The 22,750-nt window shown below is 44.3% G+C and overlaps 1 protein-coding gene across 1 annotated transcript in view; it reads left to right on the top strand.

Annotated features, from left to right (window-relative positions):
* The window catches only part of FAT2 (FAT atypical cadherin 2), a 66,122-nt gene that overhangs the window by 21,039 nt on the left and 22,333 nt on the right, over nucleotides 1-22,750 (top strand). Inside the window, exons 7-14 of the mRNA XM_011931675.1 lie at nucleotides 2,362-6,414; nucleotides 7,938-8,134; nucleotides 10,679-10,832; nucleotides 14,302-14,535; nucleotides 16,929-17,312; nucleotides 19,519-19,733; nucleotides 20,787-20,924; nucleotides 21,542-21,685. Coding sequence (XP_011787065.1) covers nucleotides 2,362-6,414; nucleotides 7,938-8,134; nucleotides 10,679-10,832; nucleotides 14,302-14,535; nucleotides 16,929-17,312; nucleotides 19,519-19,733; nucleotides 20,787-20,924; nucleotides 21,542-21,685 — 5,519 coding nt within the window. The remainder of the gene's footprint in view (nucleotides 1-2,361; nucleotides 6,415-7,937; nucleotides 8,135-10,678; nucleotides 10,833-14,301; nucleotides 14,536-16,928; nucleotides 17,313-19,518; nucleotides 19,734-20,786; nucleotides 20,925-21,541; nucleotides 21,686-22,750) is intronic.

Raw genomic sequence — 22,750 nt, 5'->3', positions numbered from 1 at the left:
CAAGATGGTGAAACTCCGTCTCTACTAAAAATACCAAAATTAGTCGGGCATGGTGGCACACACCTGTAATCCCAGTTACTTGAGAGGCTGAGGCAGGAGAATCGCTTTAACCTGGGAGGCAGAGGTTGCAGTGAGCTGAGATTGTACCACTGCACTCCAGCCCGGGTGACAGAGCAAGTTGACTCTATCTCAAAAAAGAAAATGTATGTTAATATATGTTGTAAATTGAAATATTGTACAAATGCCAGGGGCTACTACTATCATTGATAAGTGTTAATTATAAGCAATTACTATAACAAAAGTGATAATATCCAGTATCCAACTAGTTATTAATGATAATTTGTAATAATTATAATACATAATTAATGATATTTAATAGTAATAATTATATTTAATAATAATACTTCATAGAGCTAGTTGCTATGAGAAACAAAGATGAACATAATTTGCTGTCTGCCCTTGCAAGACCTAATGTTCATTTATTGCATGCCAGTAGCTTATACAGTAGCTACTGGTACTGTATAAAGCCAGTAGCTTTAACTTTTCTTTTTGGAAGAAACAGTTGCCATATAACAGAAGTCTATTCACCCCCAAAGAAGAAGAGTATGGATTATAATGCATTGCTTGCTTTTTGTGATTTATGAAATGAAATCACATCTTTTATCTCATTAACAACCTCACTGATGGAGATAATGACTTTATTTTCCAGATAAGATTAGTTTTAAAATATTCTTCTGATTATAGAAGTAACACATGCTCATTTTTGAAAACATGAAAAATACAGGAATGTATAAAGAACACAACACACAGCCATCATTTTCATCACCCCAAAATAATGATTTTCTGTCTTTCCCTCTCATCTTGCCCTATGCATATTTTTGTAATATTGAGATCATAATGAATATACAATTTTGTGCCCTGATTTATTTCTTTCAGCAATGTGATATTATATCATAAATTATAATCAGAATTACATCTAGGTTGTTAACTTAGCTGCTTTTAATGGAATCACTTTAAAACGACTACTTACTCTTTAAAACCATGTTCTTTGACTGAATTTAGTGGTTATATGACAAATCACCTAACCAGTCAGCTGGAGAAGGGCTTCAGAAGTGGAAGAATCAGACTGAAAGTTTATGACAAAACTTAGCCATTTGCTTTGCCGTTGAAATAATAAAATATGCACCCATGTGATAGAGGGAGTAAGACATGTAAACGGCAATATTTTCTCAAGTGTTAAGGCCTGTACCTGTGGTGGTGAGTAAAACGATTCAACCATTACTCATTTAATGGCATTAAAAGGTTATTGGGCATGGAGAAAGCACTCCTCTTTAAATTACTCAAGCTCCCTGATAGAATGAAGAACAAAGCCTCTGTTGGGTTCTAGAATGTCTTGTCGTCTTCTCTAACACCTGCCACTCTTTGTCTACCAAGGAAAGAGGATAGCTCACAGGCTCAAACCTTTTGGCAAGCAGTAGATTTTATCTCGATTCTAATAGGGATTTTTTCGTTGACTTCTTTTTACGGTAACTTCTGATTTATGGTAAGCAATACGGTGTTTTTATTTAAAGAAGCAACATAATGTTACCTTTATAATATTTATCAAATTTTGAGTGAATTAATTTAAAGGAAAACATCAATTAAATAATAGTGTAACATAACACAAGCAATAGATGGATATTGAAAAAAATTATAAAGATGATGTAAGAATGCCTAGAGTTTAGGAAATACAGGCATGGGGCAAAGACATTTGCTCAGGAGCCTCGAGATACGGGTGTTCTATATAACCAAAGCTATTAAAAATCATATTAAAAATGTATCCAGGCACGGTGGCTCATACCTGTAATCCCAGCAGAGGCTGAGGCTGGAGGACCACTTGAGCCTAGGAGTTTGAGGCTGCAGTGAGCCATGCTCACATCACTACACTCCAGCTTGGGTGACAGGCAAGACCCTGACTCTAAAAAAAAAAAAGTTATACAAAAGATGGTTACAAATTCTATATAATGCAAAATGAAGCTTTTCCTACAAAAGGCTTCACTGAAATTCAGGGTGGAGTGTGCTTTTCCTATGGAGCCTCCTTGTTTGGTTTCAAAGACCTACTATAGCTTTGGTTTGTAGCTTAAGTTGTGTCCCAGAAACTTAGTGATAATTGACAGTGTGATATGAAGCACCTACTACGTGCACCATGTTAGAGATTTTATAAAGTATCTACTCCATACACTATATCCATGGTGGATATACATTATATGCAGATTTTGCTCTGTCCAGGTTTTGTCTGATGGTCCCTTTACTGATCTAGAAAGCCTAGTTGATAACCTCTCGAGGGTGTGGCAAACTTGTTTGTCTTGTCTTCTGTTTCAGGGAACGGTGAAGGTTTCTTCAACATCAACGCCCTGCTAGGCATCATTACTCTAGCTCAAAAGCTTGATCGGGCAAATCATGCCCCACATACTCTGACAGTGAAGGCAGAAGATCAAGGCTCCCCACAATGGCATGACCTGGCTACAGTGATCATTCACGTCTACCCCTCAGATAGGAGCGCCCCCATCTTTTCAAAATCTGAGTACTTTGTAGAGATCCCTGAATCAATCCCTATTGGTTCCCCAATCCTCCTTGTCTCTGCTATGAGCTCCTCTGAAGTTACCTATGAGTTAAGAGAGGGAAACAAGGATGGAGTCTTCTCTATGAACTCATATTCTGGCCTCATTTCCACCCAGAAGAACTTGGACCATGAGAAAATCTCGTCTTACCAGCTGAAAATCCGAGGCAGCAATATGGCAGGTGCATTTACTGATGTCATGGTGGTGGTTGACATAATTGATGAAAATGACAATGCTCCTATGTTCTTAAAGTCAACTTTTGTGGGCCAAATTAGTGAAGCAGCTCCATTGTACAGCATGATCATGGATAAAAACAACAACCCCTTTGTGATTCATGCCTCTGACAGTGACAAAGAAACTAATTCCTTGTTGGTCTATAAAATTTTGGAGCCGGAGGCCTTGAAGTTTTTCAAAATTGATCCCAGCATGGGAACCCTAACCATTGTATCAGAGATGGATTATGAGAGCATGCCCTCTTTCCAATTCTGTGTCTATGTCCATGACCAAGGAAGCCCCATATTATTTGCACCCAGACCTGCCCAAGTCATCATTCATGTCAGAGATGTGAATGACTCTCCTCCCAGGTTCTCAGAACAGATATATGAGGTAGCAATAGTGGGACCTATCCATCCAGGAATGGAGCTTCTTATGGTGCGGGCCAGTGATGATGACTCAGAAGTCAATTATAGCATCAAAACTGGCAATGCTGATGAAGCTGTTACCATCCATCCTATCACTGGTAGCATATCTGTGCTGAATCCTGCTTTCCTGGGACTCTCTCGGAAGCTCACCATCAGGGCTTCTGATGGCTTGTATCAAGACACTGCGCTGGTAAAAATTTCTTTGACCCAAGTGCTTGACAAAAGCTTGCAGTTTGATCAGGATGTCTATACAGCAGCTGTGAAGGAGAACTTACAGGACAGAAAGGCACTGGTGATTCTTGGTGCCCAGGGCAATCATTTGAATGACACCCTTTCCTACTTCCTCTTGAATGGCACAGACATGTTTCATATGGTCCAGTCAGCAGGCGTGTTGCAGACAAGAGGTACGGCATTTGACCGGGAGCAGCAGGACACTCATGAGCTGGCAGTGGAAGTGAGAGACAATCGGACGCCTCAGCGGGTGGCTCAGGCTTTGGTCAGAGTCTCTATTGAGGATGTCAATGACAATCCCCCCAAATTTAAGCATCTGCCCTATTACACAATCATCCAAGATGGCACAGAGCCGGGGGATGTCCTCTTTCAGGTATCTGCCACTGATGAGGACTTGGGGACAAATGGGGCCGTCACATATGGATTTGCAGAAGATTACACATATTTCCGAATTGACCCCTATCTTGGGGACATAACACTCAAGAAACCCTTTGATTATCAAGCTTTAAATAAGTATCGCCTCAAAGTCATTGCTCGGGATGGAGGAACGCCATCCCTCCAGAGTGAGGAAGAGGTACTTGTCACTGTGAGAAATAAATCCAACCCACTGTTTCAGAGTCCTTACTACAAAGTCAGAGTACCTGAAAATATCACCCTCTATACCCCAATTCTCCACACCCAGGCCCGGAGTCCAGAGGGACTCCGCCTCATCTACAACATTGTGGAGGAAGAACCCTTGATGCTGTTCACCACTGACTTTAAGACTGGTGTCCTAACAGTAACAGGGCCTTTGGACTATGAGTCCAAGACCAAACATGTGTTCACAGTCAGAGCCACAGATACAGCTCTGGGGTCATTTTCTGAAGCCACAGTGGAAGTCCTAGTGGAGGATGTCAATGATAACCCTCCCACTTTTTCCCAGTTGGTCTATACCACTTCCATCTCAGAAGGCTTGCCTGCTCAGACCCCTGTGATCCAACTGTTGGCTTCTGACCGGGACTCAGGGCAGAACCGTGACGTATCTTATCAGATTGTGGAGGATGGCTCAGATGTTTCCAAGTTCTTCCAGATCAATGGGAGCACAGGGGAGATGTCCACAGTTCAAGAACTGGATTATGAAGCCCAACAACACTTTCATGTGAAAGTCAGGGCCATGGATAAAGGAGATCCCCCACTCACTGGTGAAACCCTTGTGGTTGTCAATGTGTCTGATATCAATGACAACCCCCCAGAGTTCAGACAACCTCAATATGAAGCCAATGTCAGTGAATTGGCAACCTGTGGACACCTGGTTCTTAAAGTCCAGGCTATTGACCCTGATAGCAGGGACACCTCCCGCCTGGAGTACCTAATTCTTTCTGGCAATCAGGACAGGCACTTCTCCATTAACAGCTCATCAGGAATAATTTCTATGTTCAACCTTTGCAAAAAGCACCTGGACTCTTCTTACAATTTGAGGATAGGTGCTTCTGATGGAGTCTTCCGAGCAACTGTGCCTGTGTACATCAACACTACAAATGTCAACAAGTACAGCCCAGAGTTCCAGCAGCACCTTTATGAGGCAGAATTAGCAGAGAATGCAATGGTTGGAACCAAGGTGATTGATTTGCTAGCCATAGACAAAGATAGTGGTCCTTATGGCACTATAGATTATACTATCATCAATAAACTAGCAAGTGAGAAGTTCTCCATAAACCCCAATGGCCAGATTGCCACTCTACAGAAACTGGATCGGGAAAATTCAACAGAGAGGGTCATTGCTATTAAGGTCATGGCTCGGGATGGAGGAGGAAGAGTAGCCTTCTGCACGGTGAAGATCATCCTCACAGATGAAAATGACAACCCTCCACAGTTCAAAGCATCTGAGTACACAGTATCCATTCAATCCAATGTCAGTAAAGACTCTCCGGTTATCCAGGTGTTGGCCTATGATGCAGATGAAGGTCAGAATGCAGATGTCACCTACTCAATGAATCCAGAGGACCTAGTTAAAGATGTCATTGAAATTAACCCAGTCACTGGTGTGGTCAAGGTGAAAGACAGCCTGGTGGGATTGGAAAATCAGACCCTTGACTTCTTCATCAAAGCCCAAGATGGAGGCCCTCCTCACTGGAACTCTCTGGTGCCAGTACGACTTCAGGTGGTTCCTAAAAAAGTATCCTTGCCGAAATTTTCTGAACCTCTGTATACTTTCTCTGCACTTGAAGACCTTCCAGAGGGGTCTGAAATTGGGGTTGTTAAAGCAGTGGCAGCTCAAGATCCAGTCATCTACAGTCTAGTGCGGGGCACCACACCTGAGAGCAACAGGGATGGTGTCTTCTCCCTGGACCCAGACACAGGGGTCATAAAGGTGAGGAAGCCCATGGACCATGAATCCACCAAATTGTACCAGATTGATGTGATGGCACATTGCCTTCAGAACAGTGACGTGGTGTCCTTGGTCTCTGTCAACATCCAAGTGGGAGACGTCAATGACAATAGGCCTGTATTCGAGGCTGATCCATATAAGGCTGTCCTCACTGAGAATATGCCAGTGGGGACCTCAGTCATTCAGGTGACTGCCATTGACAAGGATACTGGGAGAGATGGCCAGGTGAGCTACAGGTTGTCTGCAGACCCTGGTAGCAATGTCCATGAGCTCTTTGCCATTGACAGTGAGAGTGGTTGGATCACCACACTCCAAGAACTTGACTGTGAGACCTGCCAGACTTATCATTTTCATGTGGTGGCCTATGACCATGGACAAACCATCCAGCTATCCTCTCAGGCCCTGGTTCAGGTCTCCATTACAGACGAGAATGACAATGCTCCCCGATTTGCTTCTGAAGAGTACAGAGGATCTGTGGTTGAGAACAGTGAGCCTGGCAAACTGGTGGTGACTCTAAAGACCCTGGATGCTGACATTTCTGAGCAGAACAGGCAGGTCACCTGCTACATCACAGGTAAGAACACCTGTCATGGACTGTAGGCTCTGGAATGTATTGAAAAACATCCAGGAAGAGGTGCCCTAAAATGGGTTCATGTCCTGGGTTTGCCACTTACTAGCAGTGTGACCTTGGGCACATTTAACTCCCTAGGACCTCAGTTTCTCCACCTATAGACTTGGCATGCATGTTATGATTCACCTCACAGGTATGCTGGTAAGATCTGTAATTTATAGAAAGCACCTATACATTAGAAAGTGCTTTCCAAAAAGGATGTCTCATTATTTCACGTGAGTCATACTCTAACTGCTGTGAGTTGTGTTTTGAAAGATGGAGAAGGCACCAAGAAAGTTGCGTGATCCATGAAAATTCTGTCAAGTGACTATCTTTATGGAGAATGTCCTGCCCATGGAAAGTCGTGAATGATAAAAAATGCTTCTTAGTCAATCACAGGTCCTAAGTGTAGGAATGACAGCACTTCCTTAGGTATAATTCCCTCATTTTGCATATGTGAAAACCAAGACCCAGATGGAGAAGTTCAACCAAGGTCACACTCTTGTGCTTGCTTCAGGGCTGGGATTAAAACCCAAACCTACAAGCTGCTTTTCTTAGTGGATACCTACTGTGAAACTAAATTACCCTATTCCCAATCCAGTGACTAAGCCAGCTAACCAGTGGCCACGAGAGAGTTTCTTCACTCCTGTATCCTTTTTTTCTCACCCCAGGTGCCATGTCCCCCCTATTCCCATGAACATGGCTCCTTCTGCTCTCACAGCTGTCCAGTGAAAAGCCCATGAGCCTGTAATTCCAACCAAGAACCACAGACTCCTGAAGACATAGGATCAAACCTGTTTGAAATACAGAGTTGTAGAAAAATATAATCTTATCATCTTAAAATATCAGACTCCTAAAAATACAGAAGTCTTAAAATCTCAGGATAAGAGAGTAATAAATGTCAACATATTATCAATTCTTGGAGCAGTTGGATCTTAGAACTCTGGAATCTTAGGATCTCAGAGTGAGAAATCCATATTCCTACATTCTTGTCAGTGATTAGTGTCAAGGAAAGAAAGATGACTTAGCAAGCAAACCTAGTGCTCCTACAGAACCTCCACTTAGGGTGGGTCCTTAGTTATAAAATAACACCTTGGAGTGTTTTGTGTTTTTGATTGCTTCCTACCTCTCCACTGTTATATAGCTATGCCTCTTAGACATTTACGTAGAATTGAAATTCATTTCCCTTTAACTTCCTCCCATGCCTTCTGGGCCACAAAAATAAAACACCCTCCCTTCAGCCACATATTTTGGAGTGATGCTTCTTGTATTGATAATTTCATTTAACAGGAGGCATTTGAAGTCCAAAGTAGCTTCATAACACCAAAAAGTGGACTCAGTGTAGAACTGTGGGTTCCTAGTTAAGGAAGGAAATGTTTGCTTTCCCAGCAATTCTAAAAAATGTGTCCAATGGGCAGCCACCTGTGACACAAAGTCAAGTTCATTTCTATTGCTTGGCTTCTGAAAGCTCTGCCCCATCTGTTTAGAGGGAGACCCCCTGGGCCAGTTTGGCATCAGCCAAGTTGGAGATGAGTGGAGGATTTCCTCAAGGAAGACCCTGGACCGCGAGCACACAGCCAAGTACTTACTCAGAGTCACAGCATCTGATGGCAAGTTCCAGGCTTCGGTCACCGTGGAGATCTTTGTCCTGGACGTCAATGATAACAGCCCACAGTGCTCACAGGTGAGAGCCTGGTGAGGGGCGGAGTGGGTAGTGGAGGCAAGGAAGGTAGAGTGAGGGGTGGGAAAACAGAGGGTGAGGGGCAGGAGAAGGGAGATTGAGGGGTAGGAGAACAGAGAGTGAGGGGCAGGAGAAAGGAGGACCAAGGGATCCATCTCTGAGGCCAGCCATCACTGACCTCACCTCCCTTGCTTCTCCCCAGCAAGCCTCAGACGAGTTCCTGGGGGCAGGGACCATTCTAGGTAATTCCTTGGCCCCCATAGGGATATACCAAGCTGTTCAAGACTCATGGTCCACATCTCTCCCCCTACATTCCCAACAAAGGTCTATTTCTCTGCAGAACATATCCAGAAGGAAAGTAACATACGTGTTCTCCAAACACGGCCAGCCATGCCCAATGGGCAAACCCCTGGCACTGCTCAACTTGTTGATATGGCTCACTATTATCAAATACACTCATAGAGACCTGGCCCCAGACAAACCCCTTGCCCCATGCCCATATATGCACCTCTCCACATCGGCTGGGGTAATTTAGCCCACTGAGATATCCTCTTTCACTTATACAGATACAAACATGAGACAGGGCAATTTCATTTGGTAAGGGATACTTTCTTAAGGATCTCATGTAATTCAACTCCAAACTTCCAGTGGGAACAAATGTTGAGTGGTGTGTTTGTGTGTGTGTGTGTGTGTGTGTGTGCATTGTCAGGAGAGAAACTGTGTTCCTAGGGGCATAAACCAACAAGTGCTGTCATGGAACTTTGCTTTTAAACATATTTTTTAAAACACAGTAAGTAATTTTTAATTTTGAGAGGATTTACATTCTTTCAAAGTTTACAGATAAAGTTAAACTGCTAACATTTTAATTTTATAACATCTCAAATTATCATAATCCAGCCATTCCGTATATATATACAAATGCACAGTTATATATACCCACACATATACACAAAAGATCATCTACAACCCTATACACACAGGCAAATACCTATACATGTATACACATAAACATATAAGCATATACCTATATACCTAGCATAATCATCCATATACTCACCCACACATGCAACTATACATAATAAATTCGCATGAACATACTTACATACGCATTTGCATATATACAAACTTCGGTTTGCTTGCACATACATATACATGTATAGACACATACCTAGCAACACACATAAATACATATATCTCCTCACCTTTTCTTCCTCTGCTCTTCTACATGCCAGTCACATAAACGCATAGTAGAAAAAGAGAGTCTGGTTATTGGTATGCATGCAAAATGTCTTTTCAGGATCCGAGATGACCATATTTGGGGTGGTCTCAGAAGGGAGGCTTTTTTGGGGAGAATGGTGGTCACCTTCCTTCTCTTTTCCCTCAGCCCTCATTACAACCTACCTCTGTCCTCCCCATGCTGGGAGAGGCTGGGATCAGGCTCACCCTGGCCCTCCCAGAGATGGTTCACAGCATCATTAGAGCCAGAAAAAAGAGGCCTGGGGAACCACCTCCACATGGCCTGTCCAGGCATAAAACTTCCATCCACGCCTGTAATCCAAGCACTTTGGGAGGCCGAGGCAGGCGGATCACCTGACATCAGGGGTTTGAGACCAACCTGGCCAACATGGCAAAACCCCGTCTTTACTAAAAATACAAAAAAAATTAGCCAGGTGTGGTGGCACACGCCTGTACTCCCAGCTACCTAGGAGACTGAGGCAGGAGAATTGCTTGAACACAGGAGGAGGAGGTTGCAGTGAGCCAAAATTGTGCCACTGCACTCAAGCCTGGACAACAGAGTGAGACTGTCTCAAAAAAAAGAAAACAAGAAAATGAATAAAGCTTCCATCCAGGGCATGTAGGGGTCCATGCTTGCCCACACTCCACAGTGGTTGAAACCATGATGCTTGGAGGCTGGCTCAGAGCCAGCCACTGAAGAAAAATTGAATTCTCAGGGAGCTCCAGCCTTTCCCCTCTGCCACTCCCTCAGATGCCGTGATGGTACCTGCAGCAAAGGGAGGGTAGGCCAAGCAATGGAGCCACTGGAGTCCAGACCTGACTCAGAGGTCAAGGGTCTGTCCTGGGAATATAGGGACAAATCAGGGAGATGAGCTTAACAGCATGGCCTCGCCACAGAGGCAGGGGAGATTGACCTGACACCTTCCAGAATGCTTGCGTCAGGCTCATCTCTCCTTCCTCCTCCAAAAACCTCAAAGGACTGGGTGGAAGAAGTTGTAGCAGTCCCTTCTAGCCCTGCCTGTGGCTTTTGGATGGCAGAACTTCTCTATTCTCTCTTTTCTGACTTGTTCTCTTGTCATCCTCTTCCTGTTTTAAACCTCAATTTTCCTTGCATGTTTCATCTTGTTCTACCTCCTTCTGTTCCCCTCCCTCCCTCTCTCTGCTTCTCTTTCTATCTCTCTGTCTCTGTTCATCTCTGCCCTCTTAGTGTCTCTCTTTCTGCTTCTGCCTCCCTCAGTCAGTCACTCTGCTTCTCTCTGGATCTGAATGCAGTTCCCACAATCTCCCTCTTCTTTGTCTTTCCATCTCTAGCTTCTCTATACTGGCAAGGTTCATGAAGACGTATTTCCAGGACATTTCATTTTGAAGGTTTCTGCCACAGACTTGGATACTGATACCAATGCTCAGATCACATATTCTCTGCATGGCCCTGGGGCGCATGAATTCAAGCTGGATCCTCATACAGGTAGGTTTCCTGAGTTGCAGGATCAAGACAAGAACATCTTTACTGAATAGCAAGTGCGCAGTGCCATGGTATTCTCCTTGGAGAAGAAACAGGAGTTCACTCATCCATCTGCAAACATATATTGGCCCTATGTGCCAAGCATTGTACTGGGGACATAATAAATAGGCTGATAAGACAAGATTTGGGTCTTTACAATCTAGTGGGAAATGGAGTCGTTGAATTAGTGGTTCTAAATGAGCTAAATTAAGAAAAAATGCAGAATGCTAAGGGGATTAATTCCATTATTTTAAAATTTATTTTAGCACAGCTGACTCCTTGGTTTCTCCTTTTCTTCCCTCCCCTCTCCCCTCCTTTTCTTTCCTTTTTTCCTTTTCTTTTCTCCCTTTCCCTTTTCCTTCCTTCCTTCCTCTTTCTTTCTTTCTTTCTTTTTCTTTCTTTCTTTCTTTCCTTCCTTCCTTCCTTTCTTTCTTTTTTTCTTTCTCTTTCTTTCTTTCTTTCTTTCTTTCTTTCTTTCTTTCTTTTTCTTTCTTTCTCTTTCTTTCTCTCTCTCTCCCCTTCCACCCTCCCTGCTTCCTTCCTTCCTTCCTCTTGTTCTCTTTCTTTCTTTCTTTCTTTCTTTCTTTCTTTCTTTCTTTCTTTCTTTCTTTCTTTCTTCTCTCTTTCTTTCGTCTTTCTGTCTTTTTGCTAGCTATGGGAATATTTGGCAACAGAACTTGACTTGGGCTATGGAGTGGGGTTAAGTAAAACATCACCAAGGAAATGCCACTTTATGTGAGCCTTGCAGACACAGAAGAGTTAGCCAGGGGTGACAGAGTGGGGGAAAGGGCACTCAAGGCAGGAGAATTCATACGAAGACCTTCTTTGGGGACATAGTATGCACACTGAGGACCTGAGACAAGGCCAGAAACTGGTGCCCAGAGAGGGAAGAGAGAGGACAAAGAATGAGGCCCCAGGGTGGGCAGGGCCAAATCCTACCTTTAGAGCCACTGGAGGATTTAGGCAGGTGACTGTCATGGCCAAGAACATGATCTCAAGGTATCTATGCTGCAAACCAGGGATAACATCTTATAGAATTGTTGTGAAGATCACAAGTGAGAAACCATATGGAAGCCTAGCCCAGGTCTGGCTCAGTAGATGTGGCTGCCATTATCATTGTTACTAGCCAGGGGATAGAGCAGAATAAGAAGCAGAGATTCCTGCAGGGTAGGCCAGGAGTAGCCAGGAGAGGCTGGGCTGTGAGAGTCTGGTGGACTGGACTTCCTTTGGAAGACCAGCCCACTTAGGAGGGATTCCTGCCCTGCTGCTGCAGGGGAGGGTGTGGGGATGGGCAGTACAGAAGGCCGAGGTCACAAGGGCCAGCTGCTGACACTTGGCTTGGGTCCAATAGCTCAAAGGATGACTTGGAGATACCTGAGCAGGAGGTGGCAGGGGAGAGGGGTGTCACAGGAAGCTGTCTGGGTAGATAGGGGACAATGTTGTCCTTCCTAAACCCAGCAGGGGCATGCAGAGTGACCCAGGCAGGTTACCTAACCTCTCTCTGCTGCTCTTTGCACGATGATCAGTAAGGACTTAAAGAAAAAAAAAAACTGGCATTTTTTTCTGAATATGGAAATAATACATGTTCATGGTATAAAATTCAAGTAATGTAGGTATGCATTATGCAGAAACTGGAACGTCTGCATGATAACCCCTTCCTCCACAGATAAGGACTCTTGGTATATATTCTGTCCAACTGGTTTTCCATGCATCTCCAAAATCTCTATATAATTACTTCATGAAAGTAGAATACTATTTGTAAGTTGCTTTTCTTCACTCAGCTGTATCTCAAAGCTCTATCATAATTCATTTTTGGTTGTTTTTTGTTTTTTGGTTTTTTTTTGTTTTGTTTTTTTGAGATGGAGTCTCGCTCTGTCGCCCAGGCTAGAGTGCAGTGGCGCACTCTAGGCTCACTGCAAGCTCCACCTCCCGAGTTCATGCCATTCTCCTGCCTCAGCCTCCTGAGTAGCTGGGACTACAGGTACCCACCACCATGCCTGGCTAATTTTTGTGTTTTTAGTAGAGACGGGGTTTCACCTTGTTAGCCAGGATGGTCTTGATCTCCTGACCTCGTGATCCGCTCACCTCGGCTTCCCAAAGTGCTGGGATTATAGGCCTGAGCCACCACGCCTGGCCATTTTTGGTTTTATGGTGTTTTGGAAAAACCTCTCTCAAACCAGGTTTTTCCTCTGCTCTCACACCAAAACAATCATCAACATAGAAGAATTCTGTGGCCAAATGTGTGTGGGTTTTCCCCATACAACAAGCAGCGGAGACCACGCATGCGTCCTCTAAGTCAATTCTGACACTATCTACCTGGAGATAGTGTCAGATCCCACGGGTTGAGGGCTCTGTCCACAAGACTGTACCCCCTTACCCAGACACCAGTTGCAAGTCCAGGCCTCCAGAATGTCTGACCAACCGGCTTCAAGTTGGGGCTCCCAAGACTCCTTCTTTGGGTTTGATTAATTTGTTGGGACAGCTCACAGAACTCAGAAAAACACTTGTGTTTACTGGTTTATTATAAAGGATATTGCAAAGGATACAGGTGAAGAGAGGTGTAGGGTGAGACATGAGGAAAGGGGCTCCCATGTCCTCCCTGGGCACACCACCCTCCAGGAACCGCCATATGTTCAGCTATGTGGAAGCTCTCGGAACCCAGTCCTCTTGGGTGGTTATGGGAGCCTCATGATGCCAGCATTATTTCCCCCAGGGTATAAGGCAGGACCCTCTCTGGGGAGAGTCTTAAAACTCACAATCAGAAAAGGGGGGAAAGATGGGAGTCTTGCCTTGGGGCAGGTGAAAGGAGAGCAGGAGAAGGTCAGAGACATTGTGCTTCCTGAGGCCTAACACACCCAACATAACAAAAGACTGTGTAACAAGGGCTGTGGGAGTTATAAGCAGAAGCCATGCATGAAAACCAAGATACATATAACACCATACATGGTATTTTACTGTGTGGCTAAATCATAGTATACTTAACCAGTCCCTTTTTGAAAGACATATAGAATGATTTCAGTATGTTGCTATTATAAACAGTGCTGCAGAGAATATCCTTATACATAGATTTTTATCTTTGGGTTGATTATTCTCTAGAATATATATATTCCTAGAAGTGGAATTATGAACCAAAGGAAAAATGCATTTTATGTATTGTTAGAAATTGCCTAATTGGCCTTTAAGAATATACCTATTTTTAGCTTGTTGGTGATGATCTTAAACTGGCAATGTGATGAAGTGTGTTTGGGAGAATCAGGGAGGTGAATGGATGTGGGGGAATATAGGCTTAGCTGCTTTCCTGACTGTATTGAGCCCTCCTTGCTGCGAACAAAACTCTGTGTGACTGGGTTTGTCTCCTATAGATATCTAGAGGGCACATGCTTGGGTAATATTTCCCCAGAAAAAGCTCAACTTTTGTCATTTCTCTGGCCAGGGGAGCTGACCACACTCACAGCCCTAGACCGAGAAAGGAAGGATGTGTTCAACCTTGTTGCCAAGGCAACGGATGGAGGTGGCCGATCGTGCCAGGCAGACATCACCCTCCATGTGGAGGATGTGAATGACAATGCCCCGCGGTTCTTCCCCAGCCACTGTACTGTGGCTGTCTTTGACAACACCACAGTGAAGACCCCTGTGGCTGTAGTATTTGCCCGGGATCCCGACCAAGGTGAGTCTGAGAAGGATTGAGGCCATTTCCAATGATCTCCTGGGTCTCCTTTGTGTCTCTCTAGGACTGGTAAGGACTGTGCCTCCTTGTTGAGTCTGTGGACACTTAAAAGTAAAAAGTATTTATCCTCAAACTGCACACCTAAGTGCTATATGACAAATGATTTTAGCAATGTTTTAAAGCAGGAAAAAGGTATTTCAGCCTTATTGTTTCTCCTCTTCCATTTAGACCTGGGGACTTTTCAATACTGCCATTTAACCACAAAGGCATTTTTAAGTAAAAACATTTAATCAGAAATATACCAATCAGATTTCTTCAATTCTGATTAATTTGCCTCAGGAAAGGAATTTTGGGCACCAACCCCAGTAAACCCATTACATTCCTTGATCAATTTTCTAAACTGTGAAGTTGAATCATTTTCAGTATTTTACATTTTAACTCTGATGCCACTATTTTCATTGGAGTTAATTCTTTTTTCTTTTAAAATTTACAAAGTAAATTGCATTCATTCAAACATATTTGTTCTATATTGTACCAATTATAGCTTCTGCTACCACAAAGTGTTCTATTCTGATTGTATATACATACGTGTGTGTATACATACATATATATATATCTCATTAGTATGAGATATATATATATATGTATATATAAAAGCTGTCCAATTTTCTTGAGTCAAATTTTATAATGCAGGTAGGGTTAAAAAAAATGCTGTCAGCATCAGAGTAGCCAGGTCAACACAGGAAAATGATGATGATAAAAGTGGGATCAAAACACCCTGCTCTGTTTGACACCAGCAGGGTAAAATTAAGATTTCCTAGAGAAAGTGAGTTTTAGCTTGGCATTGAAGGAGGTGAGATATTTGAGGGATGAAGGGGTTCTAGAGAGGGCAAACAGTCAACAGAAAGGCAGGGTAGCTGGATCTGGGAAACATGTGTGTATGTGTTGTGTGTGTGTGTGTGCGTGTGTGTTAGAGGTAACACGTGCAAGTGGAATAGACTTGCTTGAGATGCAGAAATGGGTTTGATAGGAGAAATCCGGAATACATCAGAGCTGGAGTGACCCATAAGCCATCTTATCTACCTCTCCATCTAATGGCTGTAGGGCTCTGTGAGTGCTCCCTTAGCCACTGCTTACACACCTCCAGGGACAGGATGCTCCCTACTTCCTTAGCAGCCCCTTCCTTCTATGGTTCTTCAGGCCATTATCAAGTGGGACATCTATCAGTCCTGGTCCTGCCCTCTACAATCACACAGATCTCCTAGATGGCTCCTAGAGTGGCCTTATATCAATTTACCATTAATCTTTCCAAAATGGTTATTCCAACCCAAATATTTCAACTAAATAATCCAGGTGTGGCTTGACCATCATCTCTCTGTCTCTAGAAAAATTATGGTTTCTTCATATAAGTGCCTATATGGGGAAGTTGCATGGCATGTGCATTTAATGGATATAAATTCAACTTTTCTCAGGGGCAACTCCTGTCACCATTCCACCAGAGAAGTGTGTGTTCCACGTGTGTGGGAGACGTGAGACCCTTAGACTCAGGGCCTGTGTTCATCTCACTGGGGCAGGACCTCACAGCTCAGCCTTAAATGTTGGTGTTTTTCATACCCTATGACCAACTGCTTCATCTGGTACTTAACCAAAGAAAATAACAGAATTGGAGACAAAGCTGGAGAAACACTGTGTGTTTTGATTTACTAAGAACTTCCATGGGTGTTTTCTTAGCTTTTTATGTTGACGTAATTATAGACTCCATAGGAAGTTGCAAAAATAGGACTGGTGGGGACTGTGTGCATGCTACATGCAGCTTCCCTAATGGGAGCATCTTACATAGCAGCAGGATAATATCAAAACTGGAAAATTGACATTGGTCCATTGTTGGTAACTAGACTACAGCCTTGTTACTCAGATTTCACCAGTTTCTATATGAACTCATTTGTGTGTGTGTGTGTGTGTATGTGTGTGTGTGTGTGTACACACACACTTAGTTCTATGCAATATTATTTTGTTTAGATTCTTGTAACCAACACCACAATCAAGCTACAGAGCTGTTCTATCTCAGTCAAGGAACTCTCTATGGGTGGTTTTATCTGCACGTTTTTCATTAATAAACTGATATTAGACCCTAATCCCCACATAATATTTTCCGATAGTTTGATAGATTTGCAGATTAGGTTCCCCCAAAAACCTTTCAGTGAGGCCTTGGGTCTCCCTGCCCCAGTGAAGACCCCCTGCTGGAGAGATCCTAACTCCTCACATATCCAAGCCAGCTTGTCAGCCTTCATGGGAGCCCCCACCTCAGCCCCTCCTGTGGCTGCGGGGTTTGCTGCAGGCAGAGCCGGAGGAGGCGCCCTCAGTGTGGATCACACCCTTGGTCTCCCTGCCAGGCGCCAACGCCCAGGTGGTTTACTCTCTGCCGGATTCAGCCGAAGGCCACTTCTCCATCGACGCCACCACGGGGGTGATCCGCCTGGAAAAGCCGCTGCAGGTCAGGCCCCAGGCACCACTGGAGCTCACGGTCCGTGCCTCCGACCTGGGCACCCCAATATCACTGTCCACGCTGGGCACCGTCACAGTCTCTGTAGTGGGCCTAGAAGACTACCTGCCCGTGTTCCTGAACACCGAGCACAGCGTGCAGGTGCCCGAGGACGCCCCACCTGGCACGGAGGTGCTGCAGCTGGCCACCCTCACTCGCCCAGGCGCAGAGAAGACCGGCTACCGTATGGTCAGCGGGAATGAGCAAGGCCGGTTCCGCCTGGATGCTCGCACAGGTGAGAGCCTGATCCACCAAGCCCCGAAGCATCGCCTAAAGGGTTTCTGGGAGCGCTGTGTTCCTCCCCTGTGTGAGTATCTGCCCTGTGCTGCGCCTCCCAGAGCAGGCGTCCTCTGGTCGTTTCTCCACTCTCTTCTGCTTTTCTCCGAGTATCAGGTCCCTCCTTCCGCCCGGGGGGCCAGCTTATTTGGGAGCCTCCCTTAAGGGGGACCCTCCCACGTCCCCAGTCAGGCCTCTGTGTCCAGGACCCTCAATGAACAGTCTCCTCCCACAGTTACCGGCTTCATGGTCTCAGCTCAGGCCCAGCGCAGGAGGCAGAAAAGGCTTGGCTGCAGAGGCAGGAAGCCCTTGCTGGAATCTGGGGCTTAAGCAACCCTGGACAAGCCTGCCTGCTTCCCTCCTGGATCCCCACATCCGCTCCAAACATCCTGGCACCCCTTAATTTTCTCTTACTCTCATGAAGAGAGAAAGAAGTAGGAAACCTTCTCTCTTCTTTTCTACTAGCCACAGAAGAATCTAAGGCTCACAGAAACTCAGCAAAGGGCCTCAGAGACTACCCAGGTCAGCCTGTGTCTCACGCAGATTCCTCCCCATGGCTCCCCTGGAATGGTGCTCTCTACCTCCCCAAACAGCTGCCTTATCACTGAGCAATATTTTAAAAAATTTACTATGGAGATTTTGAACATATTAAAAAAATAGAATAGTACAATGGGCCCCATGTTCCTACCACCCAGCTTCAGTAACCATCAGCAGAGGCCAGCCTGGTTTCCTCTTTACCCTTCGGCCCCCACATCCATCCAATCCCAGACACAGTGTCATTTCATTTGTAAGGACTTCAGTGTGTATCTCTGTATAGTAAGAAGTCTTTTTCTAAACAAAACCACAATACCTTATCACACCTAAAAGATAACAATTTCTTAATATCACCAGGCCATTTTTCAGATTCTCATCCATGTCTTTTTGAAGTTGGTTTGTTAGTATCCCCAAAATGTCTACATATTGTATTTGGTTGTATTTTTTTGCAAGGTTGTAAAATTTTTGCAAGATTTTAAGTGTCCTTAAATCTCTAACATTTTCTTCTTCCTCTTTATTTCCCCCTGCCATTTATTTAATGAAACATTTGAGTCATGCGTCTGATAGAATTTTCCATCGTTTGGATTGGTCGGCCCCTTATAGTGTCATATAGCAGATCCCTTGGGTCCTTGTATTTCCCAGGAATGACATTTGGATCAAAGGCCTTGATCAGGTTTAGTTGACAGTGCTTGGTCAACACAGTGCTTCATAGATGATGCTATGCTGTTTGCATCATGTCTGGAGGGACATAAGGGCTAACTGGCTTTTTCTTTTTCTGGTGTTAAGATAGATGGTAAGTTCAGGTGTTGTCAATCTGATCCATTATATATAAATATATAGTTATAATTTGGGTATGTAAGTCCATTATAGACTTCTTCATCAGCCTTTCTTCTAATGGTTTTAGCAGTCTTTGCTGATCATTTCCTAGATAGATATACCTTTTCATTAAGGGCTGTAAAACGGTGATTTTCTAATCCTATTACTCCTCATTATTTTCTGACTGAATTATAAAAAGATGTTCATTGGCAAGTGATGCTGTTGAAAGAAAAATAAAATAAAACAAAAAGCAGAGTGTCCACCATTAACTATTTGGTTAGCCAGGAAAGGCAGGATAAATCCTTGTTCTTTTATTTCTTTTTTCCAGTTTTCAGAATAATAACCTATGCCCTAGCAATTTGTTGGCAACTTGGAGTATTATGAATCTCATTTTATGACCTAAGGTCTGTCATTTACTAGTTGGGTGAGGTTGGACAAGTCACTTGCCTATCAGAGCATCTAGGTCAATGGACTGACCTAGAAAATGGGCATCATAATTGTTCCTGCCCCACAGGGTTCTTATAGGTCTCAATGAGATAAATTTAGCATCACACATTTAAATGAGATTTAAATCAAATATTACAGAAGTAAGTGAGGGAAATACAGCTGTTGGAATAATAATAAGGAAAATGAGGGAGATGACGGGGAAGGGAGTCAAGGGGATAGCAAAGGGAGATGGACAGGGAGATGACAGAGGACACTCGCCTTGCCTAACCCTGTTGAGCTGCCTCTCCTAGGGCTGGGCTCAGACCCTCAGTCCTGTGCCTTTGAGGGCCCAACTGCCTCATTCCTCCTGTTACCTCTTGCTTCTTCAGGGATCCTGTATGTCAACGCAAGCCTGGACTTTGAGACAAGCCCCAAGTACTTCCTGTCCATTGAGTGCAGCCGAAAGAGCTCCTCTTCCCTCAGTGACGTGACCACAGTCGTGGTCAACATCACTGATGTCAATGAACACCGGCCCCAGTTCCCCCAAGATCCATATAGCACAAGGGTCTTAGAGAATGCCCTTGTGGGTGACGTCATCCTTACGGTAAGGATCTGCCACCTTGCTCTTTGTGGGGACGAACTCTGGGGTGGGTTCTTATCTCACCCCCACACCCAGCCATCTATGAGCATGGATTACTTTATTAAGTTAACACACTGTAGATTTGACTCTGACTTGTCAGAGGTTTATGTGAGATTTGAGTATGGCCAAACCATGCTCGGCCAAACTGTCTCTCCTGAGAGAATGTCTCAGAGCCATATAATAAGATCAGAGATGATGCAATGGGGCATGGGATAGGTGAGGTTTGTTAGGAGAAGAGAGAAAAGAGACAGGCTCCAGAGGACTGCCAGAGGCTCCCAAGCCTGGGAAGGGCCTGGCCATAGCGGATGACATGGAATGACAGCTGTCAATGACAGCAGGGACTGAGGGGACATCAAATAATACCACTTTGCATTTAAATATGCAATAGCTCCCTCATTCAATGGAGTGAAACCCAATTCTGTCCACCCACACTCCCACACTCTTCATCCCACCTTCCAGTCTCTCCCTCCCTCCCTACTATGGTACACCCTATGCTCCAACCACACAGGAATATCTACCTTTCCCTCAAACATCATCTGCACTTCCACGCTCTGGGCTTGCAGTATTTCCTCTGCCTGGAATGCCTGCTTCAGCCCCAAAAGCCCTCCTGATCCTTCAAGGCTTCATGAATCCTTTCCTAATATCCCCAGTGTAATGTATCACTGTGTGCTCTGTGCTCTCATAAGGCTGATCATACTTTACCCCAGATTAGAATTACCCATAAAATTAGGCATTAAACTTCCTGCAGGCATATTCATTTTAGTGCATTCCTCACATTTTAGGACAGGGCCTAGCATGCTATTAGCAAAAGTGAATGGTGAGTGAATGAATAAACCATGGCATGCTGAAGTCCACACGAGGATATAAGTGAAGAGATTACTTTGGCAGGGATGACTGTGATCTAGGCACTGCTAGCCCAAAGGCAGTCATTGGGGCAGGGACATATCCATTTCCCCCTATACTCCCAGGAGTCAAGATTCCTGTCCCTCCCTTCACAATGCCCCTCCCCCACTGCAGGTATCAGCAACTGATGAAGATGGACCCCTAAATAGTGACATTACCTATAGCCTGGTAGGAGGGAACCAGCTTGGGCACTTCACCATTCACCCCAAGAAGGGGGAGCTACAGGTGGCCAAGGCCCTGGACTGGGAACAGGTGAGTCATGTGGGAGGGGCGCACCCTGAGCTCATTAGAGCAGAGACACAGTCCCACTGCAGGTCCAGAAGATGAATCGCAGTCAAAACCCCATCCTGAAACTTCCTCAGACCTGCCCAGAATGTCTCTCACTTGTTTTCTCTGTGGGGCCTCTGCGGACTCTGAGGCCAGAGGCAGGAGAGGGCCTGAGTGACCCCATAACCTTCCCTAGAGGAGCTCAGGTGGCTTCTCACAATTGAGCAGGGATCGTTAGATCATTATAAAATACCCACAATATTTGAGCATCTACTGTATGCCAGACACTTTCCTAAATGTTTTATAAGGATTTATGCCATTTGATCCTCAAAATAATTTAAGGAAATGCATCCTGACATTACCCTCACATAAATTCATTCACTTTCCCAAGGTTTCATCGCTAGTAAATGATTGAGTAGGGAATCACACCTATTTCTGTCTGACTCCAGAACCTAAGCCCTGAAATGCTACAGGTGGGCAGTGGGGGTGGGCATAGGAAAGTGTCTCCATCTTATTTTTCTGAAAATATTAGTGATGACTCAGGGGGCAGAAGTGAGGGACAACTACCTCATTGCTAACCTGCACTGGGCATTTTGCAACAGGCCTCTAGTTATTCCCTGAAGCTCCGAGCCACAGACAGTGGGCAGCCTCCACTGCATGAGGACACAGACATCGCTATTCAAGTGGCTGATGTCAATGATAACCCCCCGAGATTCTTCCAGCTCAACTACAGCACCACTGTCCAGGTAAGCTTGAGCTTCCAAGGCACCCTGAGCCCTTCCTCCTTTCATTTCCCTCCTAGCAGAAGATGCTCCTCAGTGGTATTGGTCCACATGAACAATGGCTGTGACCTTGCCACTGATGTCCCCAAAGGCAACACAGACTGCTGGAGGGCATTATGGAAATAAAAGGAATCAGGCACTGTGTTAGGCACTTTCGTATCCATTACCTCATTTGAGACTCATAACAGCCTGAAGTAGGTAGTACCCATTTTACGGATTTAGAAGATTGAGGTATAAAAACATGCCATACCTAGAATGTGGCAAACTTGTGATTTAACCCCATTTTTGTTGTTGTTGCTTGTTTCCAGAACCCAAGCTATTCCCTACTAATGGTTTGCAAATAGGATTTGGAGAGGGCCTTGGGATTCTATGAGTAATTTTCAGGGTCACAAGTGGTGAGGGAGGTGAGGGAGTGAATAAAAAGGCAGAGTTCTAGGTCCCACTGTGCATTACCTAGGGCTGTTCCACTTTTACCTGTTTTATATATTATGGGTATAGGTTAGGATGCTTTAGCTGCAAATAACAAGTTACCTGACTAAAAATATCTTTTCTGAGAATATCACCAGTCCACATCTGAACAAAAGCAGGATTTTATAAGAAAGGAACACAGAATGTCTGTTGGATAGGCAATGATCAGTTTCTGCCCATTAGATTCTCTTTGTAGATAATATTGTGAAGCTAAAAAGTTAGCAATCATTGTGTTATAGTATACTAAATTCCCATGTTATACAACAAAGTCTAAAATGATACTCAGGGAATCTGGTTTTTCTTAATTAAATTCCTAGTCATCTTTAAGCGTGCTTACCAGATGCATATTGCATGCAGGTCCTCTAAGGAAGAAATCATTTGTAAGTGTTCAATTGGCTTTGCAAATCACAACATTCCTTTATGTAACCCAGGTAATAACTAATTTAAATAAATGATTCAGCAGTGTGTGATGTTGGGCAAGTCATCTCTCTACAGAATAAAGGGTTTAACCTTTGGTCTCTAAGGATCCTTCCTGCCCCAATGGGCTGTGTTTCTAAGACC

Source organism: Colobus angolensis, unplaced genomic scaffold, assembly GCF_000951035.1.
Source record: "Colobus angolensis palliatus isolate OR3802 unplaced genomic scaffold, Cang.pa_1.0 Scaffold90, whole genome shotgun sequence".
Lineage (NCBI taxonomy): Eukaryota > Metazoa > Chordata > Mammalia > Primates > Cercopithecidae > Colobus > Colobus angolensis.
This window is presented reverse-complemented; position numbering and strand designations above follow the sequence as displayed.